This window comes from Solea senegalensis, unplaced genomic scaffold (assembly GCF_019176455.1).
Source record: "Solea senegalensis isolate Sse05_10M unplaced genomic scaffold, IFAPA_SoseM_1 scf7180000015388, whole genome shotgun sequence".
Taxonomy (NCBI): Eukaryota; Metazoa; Chordata; class Actinopteri; order Pleuronectiformes; family Soleidae; genus Solea; species Solea senegalensis.
This window is the reverse complement of record NW_025321309.1, coordinates 5,001-16,062: the sequence shown is the minus strand read 5'-3', so window position 1 is coordinate 16,062 and position 11,062 is coordinate 5,001. Positions and strand designations below refer to the sequence as shown.

Sequence of the window (11,062 nt, the reverse complement as noted above, 5' to 3'; positions counted from 1 at the left end):
CATCCATGCATCCATGCATCCATTCATTCATCCATCCATCATGCATGCATTCATTCATCAATCCATGCATTAATTCATTCATCCATCCATTCATGCATCCATCATCCATCCATTTATTCATCCATCCATGCATGCATTCATTCATCAATCCATGCATTCATTCATCCATCATCCATCCATTCATTCACTCATCAAGTATAAATAAGTTCATGTAATGCGTTACTTTGTATCAACACTGACATTTTTTTTCTTGAGATAAAATCCAGTTAGAGTGAGGAGCGCCCCCTGGTGGTTGTTCATCATCATCATCATCGTCATCTGTAGGTAGTAGGTTGTTTTTGTTGTGGGCGGAGCTTCAGTGAGCTGTGATGCGAGTCATCCTCGGGTTAATGAAGGAGAAGTTTCTAAACGTCGTCTGATCGACGCTGTTGATCAACGTCCGGTCGGCGCACGACAGCCGCGGTTTCTCGTTGATGAACTCTTTGTCGAAGTTGCTGCAGTCGCTGGGCGAAGTCTGCGACACACAAAAGATCAGGAGTCTAAAGTTTACTCCACAAACTGGAGGTTAGCAGTCTTCAGTGTGAACTTACTATGGTCGGCCTGAAGGGCGGCGCCACCTGCCGTTGCTCCAAAGCGTTCCAGTCAATGCAGCTGAAGAAACTGTGATGTCTGATGTTTCCTGTGACTCCAAGTCGTTCCTCTGGTTCACGAACAAACAGCTGCAAACATGAACACGTGAACACATGAACAGTAGACAGATATGAGAACAGCATGAGGTTGAGAGTCTGACCTTGACTAAAATGTCTTTGGAGTGTTTGTTGAGAAATCGAGGATAAACAGGATTATCTGTTCTGATCGACTGAAACAGCTGCTCTTCATCTCGACCGTGGAACGGCGACTGACCGATGAGCATCTCGTACAGAAGAACGCCAAACGACCACCAGTCCACCGACGTGTTGTATTTCTGACCCAGCAGGATCTGCCAGAGAGCGACGCAGGTTTTAGGACCTGGTTTAGAAACTCTGGTGTGTCTGTGTGTGTCTGTCGTACACTCACCTCAGGAGCGATGTAGTCTGGTGTCCCACAGAAAGTGGACGTCCTCGTGTCGTCCTGCATGTTTTCTTTGCACATACCAAAGTCTGCGATCTTTATGTGTCCGTCAGAGTCCAGCAGAACGTTGTCCAGCTTCAGGTCTCTGCAGGGGGCGGAGTCACAAATCAGCAAGACTTGTAATTTGTTGTCAGAGTGAATGAAAAACCACGTGAGACTTCACCTGTAAATGATTCCTTTAGAGTGAAGGAACTGGAGACCACAGATGATCTCAGCTGCATAGAAACTGAAAAACAAAGTTTCATCTTTAGATTTAATGTCAAACATTTATAAGTGAATATAAACACATCAACACATCAACACGCTGATGTTTATGTGATAAATCACACATGTACGACACGATCTATATCGTTTATATCATGACATTTGAATTTACACAATCAAGGCTCCCTGACACCTCTACTGCAATGCCTTAAAGACATCAAGGATTTACCCTTTTTTTTAAATCGAAATGATGATGAAACTGAGGTCATTGCGTTTGGTCCTAGTTGGACTCTGACTGCCCCCTCTCTTGATCTGGTCCCTTGCAACCTTTTGCAAACCCTATGTCAAAAAGCTTGGTTTTACTATGGACACTGTTTTTAAACTCAACAGTTTTTATCAGCTACAGTGTTTATCTAAAGTTAAACCAGTTTTATCTTTCAGTAACTTAAAACTCACTTTTGCTCCTTGGCTTTTAACCCTGTATGAGAATGGTGTGGTCTCTGGTGTCTTTCAGTCTTTTTATGTGGTGTATAAATCTATGTTTTTAAAATGTGCTATATAAATAAAATGGATTGGATTGGATTGGATTATCATGACGTAAGCGTACGTGGATCTGTGTAAGTCAAACTTGTGGCAGCTCTGGATGTGAAACATCAGGTCTCCTCCGTTTAAATACTCCATCACAAAGAACAGGTTTTCCTGTGGACATGAAAACACAGAGACATCAGAACTGAGGACATCGGAACGTCCACAGTTATGTGGGTGTGTTTTTTTATTACTTTAGTCTGGAAGGTGCAGTAAAGGTGTGTGAGGAATGGATTTTCCCAGGCTAAAGATAAAACCCTCCTCTCCACCATGGTACACTCCACATCATCGTCCATCAGCACCACGTCCTTCTTCAGAGCTTTGATGGCAAAGAACTGACCGCTGCATTTGAGCTCAGCTAAAAACACCTGGAAATACAATGACAATATTCTCTGTTGTCATCGCTGGTTTTCTAATCTGAGATATAATCCCAATGCTTTGTTTTTCCCAGGTCGTACCTTTCCGAAGCTTCCTTTCCCGAGCATCTTGTGCAGGACAAAGTCATCGACGGTGAATTTGGCTTGGTGCTCTTTCCTCGGGACGGCGTACAGAGGCTCCTCCTCCTGCTCCTCCGTCAACGCCTCATTGTCAGACCTGCTGACGTCTGTTGGCCCCTCCCATGAAACGCCCTGCAGCTCTGAACATGAGGTCAGTCAGTACCATAGATAAATATTTCAAATAAAGTCACAGAAAAGATTTTAAAGGTGACGAACCTTTGTTCACAGGTAAACTTGTCAATAATCCTGACGGAGCGCGAACAACTCCTGCCTGGCCGACACCCACTGGACCTTCTCGACCAATGATGTCAGAGTCTTTGGTGCTTCGGGCCTGAAGGTTAAAGGTATGAAGTTAAATTATGATCACTGACACTCAGATTATGTATCAGAATATTTCAATCCATATTTTAACCTAAAACTTTATGTGTCTTTGTGGACAGACGTCATGTCTCTGTGGACAGACATCTTGTCTTCAGTTTGTCTTCAGTCACGTGAATGTCAAATACAACCCAGCTTAAAAAAACTGAATTATCCCTTTAAGATCCCTGTATGAAGTTGCATATTCTCTCACATCCAGAGATGATAAAGGTTCTTAAAGTCTCACCTGCTGTTTGCTCCCGATGACGGCCAAAGCTTCTGCCATCAGTTTCTGGTTGACGCCACAAAGATTGGCCACTTTGTTCTGACACTTGTGATGAACGTTCATCCCACATTCTGAAGCCAGAAGAACAAAGAACACGTTAGTTACAGTGAAAACAAATCAAAACAATCAAAGACACAAAGAATCGACACAAAGAATGATGAAGAACATCATTGAGTGGTAGAATTATGGTGACCCGTCCCTGTGATGGACCTTTGACCTTTATTCTGATATTCAGTTATTTGTGTTCTGATCATGTGAAAAATCACGTTTTAATGTTTCTTTTTTTTTGTCATGTGACTCCAAAGTAACAGTAATATTTCTTCACTACATGAAAAAGACAAGTCTTTTTATTACTGATTTTCTTTTTTGTCCTCACCGTCACACTTGAGTCCCTGCTTGGCGAGACCCCACAGCAGCGTCCCACAGTGTTCACAGAAGGTGGGACTCTTGTAGTTGTAGACTTTAAACCTGTGCGGCATGTCGATCTTAAAACGCTCCTTATGCATCTACAACAACAACAACATCACAGAAACAAAGACTTCCTCTGTTTGAACAAAAAAGATGATAATCTGATCATCAGCGTGTCATTGTAACAGAACAGCACAATCTCACCATGGTCTCTTTGCTGTTTATGGCTGAACCCGTACATTTGGCGATGACTTTGTCGATGCATTTTTTATGTATGGCTGCGTTACATTCTGAAACAGACGACAGCGTTACATTCTGACAGAGACGACATGCTACATTGTGACAGAGACGACGGCGATTCTGGAAAGAGACGACAACGTTATATTGTGACAGAGACGACGCAAGGTTACATTCTGAAAGAGATTGTTCACGGCCAAGACATTCTTGACAAAGACGACAAGCATATTGTATGAGATCGACGGCGCTATATTGTGACAGAGATCTATTTGCCAGCATTCTGAAAGAGACGACGACGCTACATTGTGATACAGAGACTTAATGCTATCTTTGTTAGAGACACGCTACATTCTGGACAAAGACACAGCGTATACTCGACAGAGATTTTACGGCGGTATTGTATACAGAGACGACGGGCGCATTGTGATAGAGATCATTTACAAGTATATTGACAGAGATAACGGCGAAACAGGGAAAGAGACGACGGCGTTATTATTCCTGACAAAGACGCATAGCGCATATTGTGACAGAGAGACGACGGTGGTGTTATATTGTGATAGAGACGATGGTGCAAGACATTCGAAAAGAGACGACGACATATATTTCCTGCGACAGAGACGACGGCGCGGCAGATAGACAGAGACGACGGGCGTTATTTCTGATAGAGAGACGACGGCAAGCAGCATTCTTGAAAGAGACGGGCGCGGGAGACAGAGAGACGACGGCGCGACAGAAAGAGACGATGGCGCAGACAGATGAGACGACGGCGTTACATTCTGACAGAGACTTGTCATGAAAGAAACGTCACACTTACGTTGACACTGGTAACCCTGTTTGTTTAGACCCCTGAAACACAAACAGAAACGCCATTCAGGACAAAGAGAGATCTTTCAGGACAAAGAGACATCATTCAGGACAAAGAGACATCTTTCAGGACAAAGTTTTTCATACCAAACAAACTCTTTACAGACGGAGCAGAACGTGGGTTGAGGGAAGAAAGTGGCGCTGAACTCGTGACATTTGACCTCGTGAACTTTGGCCTGTTTGATGGCACCACGTCGCTGGTGAAGGGCGAACAAACCGTCTCTCTCTCGCTCAGACTCGCCGCCTGCGTCCATTTGTCCTGCAGCATCTGAAACACGACACACAGCATTAGTCAACCACATGTATACATATACATATGTATATCTATCTATATGTATCTATCTATATGTATATACAGTTGCAAGAAAACGTATGTGAACCCTTAGGAATTATCCAGATTTCTGCTTAAATTGATCATAAAATGTGATCTGATCTAAGTAACAACAATAAACAAACACTGTCTTATTAAACTAATACCTCACAGGCAATTATGTTTTCATGTTTTTATTGAGCACACAATGTAAACATTCACTGTGTAGGGTGGAAAAAGTATGTGAACACTTGATTTAATAACTGATTGACTCTCCTTTAGCAGCAATAACCTCAACCAACAGATCAGACCTGCACAACAGTCAGGAGGAATTTTGAACCATTCCTCTTTACAAAACTGTTTCAGTTCAGCAATATTCTTGGGATGTCTGGTGTGAATTGCTCTCTTGAGGTCTTACCATAGCATCTCAATCGGGTTGAGGTCAGGACTCCAGAAGGTGTATTTTCTTCTGTTGTTGATTTACTTCTGTGCTTTGTGTCATTGTCCTGTTGCTTCATCCTCTGTCGAGCTTCCATTGGTGGACAGGTGCAAAATGTCTTCATAAACTTGGGAATTCATTTTTCCATTGATGATGACAATCTGTCCAGGCCCTGAGGCAGCAAAGCAGCCCCAAACCATGATGCCTCCTCCACCATGCTTCACAGTTGGGATGAGGTTTTGATGTTGGTGTGCTGTGCTTTTTTTTCTCCAAAAAACTCAACTTTGGTTTCATCTGTGCACAGAATAGTTTGCCAGTCGTGCTGTGGAACATCCAGGTGCTCATTTGCAAACTTCAAATGTGCAGCAATGGGGTTTTTCTTCCTCCGTGTTGTCCTCCCATGAACTCCATTCTTGTTCAATGTTTTACGTATCGTAGCTTTGTCAACAGAGATGTTAGCATGTGCCAGAGATTTCTGTAAGTCTTTAGCTGACACTCTAGGATTCTTTATCACCTCACTGAGCGTTCTGCGCTGTGTTCTTACAGTCATTGTTACTGGATGGCCACTCCTAGGGAGAGTAGTGACCGTGCTGAACTTTCTCCATTTGTCTTACTGTGGACTGATGAACATCAAGGCTTTTAGAGATACTTGTGTAACCCTGTCCAGCTTTATGCAAGTCAACAATTCTTACTTGTAGGGTTCTGAGAGCTCTTTTGTGCGAGGCATGGTTCACAAAATGCAATCCTTCTTGAGAATAGCAACCTCAAAACTGGTAACTGGCAACTTTAACCAACACCTCCAACTTTAACCGCCTAAAGGTTCACATACTTTTTCCACCCTGCACTGTGAATGTGTATGTTGTGTGTTCAATAAGAACATAAAAATGTATCATTGTTTGTCAGGTATTAGTTTAAGAAGAATGTGTTTGTCTGTTGTTGTGACTTAGATGAAGATCAGATCACATTTTATGACCAATTTGTGCAGAAAATTCCAAAGGGTTCACATACTTTTTCTTGCAACTGTATATACATATACATGTCTATATATATATATATACATATACAAATATATGTAAATATATATATATATATATATATATACATATACAAATATATGTAAATATATATATACATATATATGTAAATATGTAATATTCATTATATAAACAGTAGATCGATACATACACAGCAGATTTAAATGAAGGATGACATCTGGCTTAAAATGCCCTAACAAACATATTTTCAGACCAATGAGTTGAATTGTGAGTTTGAAATATCTGAACTTGTTTGAAAGTTTGAATGAAATATTCAGTTTCAAAGAAAAAAAGTTTGTAAGACGTGAAGAGCAGGACAAGACTTTAACTTCAGCTGATTCAGAGAATTTGAAACACGCACCACTTTTCTCCAGGTAATATCTGGCCTCCATCAGCACACGACCCTGAGGCTTCAGCTCCAACTGACACACAGACACACAGACAGATAGACAGGCAGATAGACACAGACACAAAGACAGACAAAGAGAAAGTGAAGGTTTCACAAGAAAATAACACAGAAGAATCAAAAGAGGAAGATGGATTCAACATGATCATTGTGAACACACACACACACTCACACACACACACTCACTCACACTCTCTCTCTCTCTCTCTCACTCACACACGCACACACTCACTCACCCAGATCTCCAGTTTGCCGTTCTCCTTCTTGCAGCGCGTTGCCAGTGAGTCGAGAGCAACCGTGGCCTCAGATTTCAGCTCTGCTGTTCGGTCTTTGACCATCACGTGCATGATGCGACCGTGGTGGATGTGAGCGTCAAACGTGCTGCTCCACGGTGGATACATGGTCGGTTTCTTCTGCTTATACACTGGACCTTTTTCTGTGAAACACACACACACACATCACATCACATCACATCACATCACATCCTCCTCTTAGTTTTACATTCATAAACCATGAATCAATATGCTCCCACCCGAGCACGGACCAGTTCATCTGTACAACTAATCTGTTCTTTGTGTGTGTGTGTGTGTGTGTGTGTGCGTGTGTGTGTGTGCGTGTGTGCGTGCGTGTTGTGGTGAATCTGGATCAGAATGAAGAAGAAATGCAGAATAATTGAGTACAAGAGTCTGACAGTGACGTACAGTTACTGACTGTGACACACACACACACACACACAAACTCTGTCTTTGTTTGTGTAGTTTTAGCTCCGCCCTGTTTTCACACCCATCACTGCAGATGCACAAACACAGATATGAGAACTTTAGTTTCCTGTCACTGTGACGCTGGACGTAAATCAACAAAACCACAAAAAGATTTCACTGAACTTTGTTGAAAAGTTTTGTTAGAATCTAAAAGTTTGTTAAACATGTTTATTTGTGTTCTGCTCATTATTATTTTATATAAACTCCACACATCAACTTGCCTATCATTCATTTAAACATTTATTTTGAGTACTTATTTATTCATTCATTCATTCATTCATTCAGAGGCAGGACTTGGACAATGGTAGTGTAGTTAGAAAAAGATTTATTGATTGAAGCTGATCAATGATGAAGTGATGACTCCAATCATGACTCAGCAGTTCTGTCTTCATGTGTTCATTTGTCTTCATGTGTTCATCATTTAACATCAAACCTGTGGTTTTAGATGAAGCTACTATGACAACAAGACAGTTTATAGTTACATTTGAAAGTGAAAATAATCTCATCGTGAGATATGGATTATAGATCATAGATCCACTCATTAAAAACTCACCACATTCACTGTTTCATGACTCATGAAGTCATTAATGATTTCATCTCAATGAAACAAAGATAATTAAACCACATGTTTGTCAAAGTGAGGCTGAAATCCTGTCGATCAAAGAAAATCAATAACCAATCATTGCAGTCAGAATAAACACATATTAATGTAATAATGATAATGATAATAATAGTAATAATATTATTATTATTATTATTATTATAAAAAGATCTGCTTCTATAGAAACTCACCCGTGTCGATGGCTTCTTTCATGTACACAGCACAGTATGGGTTGAGGACCTCCTCGTGGTAGGCCAGACCCGGGTCCATCTCAAAGCTGGAGAAACCGATTCTCAGGAAAGGAGACATTTGTTCTCTCTGCTGTCGTCAAATGAAACTTCTCACAATCCAACACAAAAAATTGTAATAGCTCCAACTTCTTCTTCTCTTCTTCTCGTCTTCTGTACACTGCAGCGGCTTTTCTGCAAAGACACACACGGGGTGATTTTTGCCCTTGGACGCTTCTCTCACCAAACGAGAGAGAGAGAGAGAGAGAGACAGGAGAGAGAGAGACAGAGAGAGAGAGAGACAGAGAGAGAGACAGAGAGAGAGAGAGAGACAGAGAGAGAGACTCGAGAGAGAGAGACCGAGAGAGAGACAGAGGTTTCATTACCTGTGACACCACAAGCTCTGACTGTTAAGTTTTCTCTGTAATGTCAAACTCTCACCTTCAACACCAACAACACACCATGCATCCCCACTCACACACACACTCACACACACACACACACACACACACTTATCTGTTTATGAAAAAAATCTCTTCTTTCATGAAAATAACAGACATGTTTTTTTCGGGCACTGCAGCAAATGTGATGTCACACACACACACACACACACACGGTCGATGTGATATTTGAGGCCTGTGTGTGTGTGTGTGTGTGTGTGTGTGTCACTGAGGAGGTGACTATTATTAGAGCTGAAATCCTAAACTCAGATCAGGAATATACGAGCACATGCTCCTGAGTGTGCAGCGCTGCACTTCACCTCCTTTAACTAGAAACTGACTGAGTTACTGAGTCAGTGAGTCAGTGAGTCATGTGACTGGTCAGACAGACAAACATATGTCCAGCCCTCACATGTCAGCAAAAACAAATAACACCAACAAGCAGCATGGATTTAAAAATGCCATTAAAAAAAAAACACACATATTACAATGTTTCATAAAAAAGTGAAAGAAATACAGAAAACAAATGAAATCAAGCAACTTTAATTCATTCATAATACATATAGTAACTTGACAGTTTTTACTTTATACAAATAAAAACTGTCAATGTGTCAAAGAACACACACACACACACACACACACACAGTTGATGTAGGAGGGCAGAACTTCCTGTGCCTACACTGGGATGTGAAACCACTTCCTGTCGCCATTTTAACTTTTCACAGGTGAAACAGTTTTAAATAATGATTGAATTCAATTTATTTGACTTTTATTTGTAAGTCATCACAAACATGATCTCAGGTCTGTACACACACACACAACATCATGAAGCAGAGACACACAACAATTCACACAACGAACAAACACGAGAAAAAAAACTCTCATTAACAGAAGAAGAACCAGAACCAGAACCAGAACCAGAAGTGTGCAACATCTGCCTCGACCGGTTGTGGTGAAAGAAAAATGGGGATAGAGGAAAGGAGGGGGAGAGGGAGGAGAAAGGGGGGAGAGACAGAAGAGAGAGACCAGGAGCACATACACAACAACTGGATCAAGTTTATACAAGACACTTAGACTCAGTGATGACATGTTGAGACGACTATGATGTCATTTATACACATGTATATACATGTATATGCATGTGTATAAATGACATCATATACATAAATATGATGTCATTTATCTAAGCAGCAGCAGAGACTATTGATACTAATTATACTGATATCATCTTTAATTATAGCATCATAATAATAATGGTGATATGTATGATAATAATAATAATGATAATAATAACAACAACAATAATAATAATAATGATAACAATAATAATAGTAATAATAGCGATAATAATAATACTAATAATAATCATCATCATAATAATAATGATGATATGTATGATAATAATAATAATGATAATAATAATACTAATAATAATCATCATCATAATAATAATGGTGATATGTATGATAATAATAATAATGATAATAATAACAACAACAATAATAATAATAATGATAACAATAATAATAGTAATAATAGCGATAATAATAATACTAATAATAATAATAATAATGAGTGATATAATAACAATAATAATGATAATAATAACAACAAAATAATAATAATGATAAGAATAATAATAGTAATAATAGCGATAATAATAATACTAATAATAATCATCATCATAATAATAATGGTGATATGTATGATAATAATAATAATGATAATAATAACAACAACAATAATAATAATAATGATAAGAATAATAATAGTAATAATAGCGATAATAATAATACTAATAATAATCATCATCATAATAATAATGATGATATGTATGATAATAATAATAATAATGATAATAATAACAACAACAATAATAATAATGATAAGAATAATAATAGTAATAATAGCGATAATAATAATACTAATAATAATCATCATCATAATAATAATGGTGATATGTATGATAATAATAATAATGATAATAATAACAACAACAATAATAATAATAATGATAAGAATAATAATAGTAATAATAGCGATAATAATAATACTAATAATAATCATCATCATAATAATAATGATGATATGTATGATAATAATAATAATGATAATAATAATTGATAAGAATAATAATAGTAATAATTAGCGATAAATAATAATATTATCATCAATCAATCATCATAATAATAACGATGATATAAAAAATGATAATAATAATAATAATGATAATAATAACAAACAACAATAATAAATTTGATTAATAATAATAGTAACAATATGACAATAATAATAC

The 11,062-nt window shown here is 38.6% G+C and overlaps 1 protein-coding gene across 1 annotated transcript; it reads right to left on the bottom strand.

Annotated features, from left to right (window-relative positions):
* Positions 1-141: 141 nt before the first annotated feature.
* On the bottom strand, positions 142-8,518 carry LOC122762195 (protein kinase C theta type-like). The gene is made up of 17 exons (XM_044017402.1): positions 8,291-8,518; positions 6,974-7,173; positions 6,693-6,753; positions 4,636-4,816; positions 4,499-4,530; positions 3,652-3,737; positions 3,416-3,545; positions 3,001-3,110; positions 2,613-2,727; positions 2,358-2,536; positions 2,094-2,267; positions 1,922-2,013; positions 1,274-1,336; positions 1,057-1,195; positions 791-979; positions 591-719; positions 142-514 (listed from the first exon to the last, which is right to left on the bottom strand). The coding sequence occupies exons 1-17, from the start codon at positions 8,406-8,408 to the stop codon at positions 356-358; spliced, it is 2,157 nt and encodes a 718-aa protein (XP_043873337.1). The 5' UTR covers positions 8,409-8,518; the 3' UTR covers positions 142-355.
* Between the last annotated feature and the right edge of the window lie 2,544 nt (positions 8,519-11,062).

Bases quoted from the DNA above. Each gene is read 5' to 3' on its own strand.
- LOC122762195 (XM_044017402.1), bottom strand. From the start codon at position 8,408: ATGTCTCCTTTCCTGAGAATCGGTTTCTCCAGCTTTGAGATGGACCCG. The intron at 7,174-8,290 runs GTGAGTTTCTAT...TGTGTTTCACAG, and splicing joins GAAAGAAGCCATCGACACGG to AAAAAGGTCCAGTGTATAAG. The intron at 3,111-3,415 runs GTGAGGACAAAA...TTCTGGCTTCAG, and splicing joins GCAGGGACTCAAGTGTGACG to AATGTGGGATGAACGTTCAT.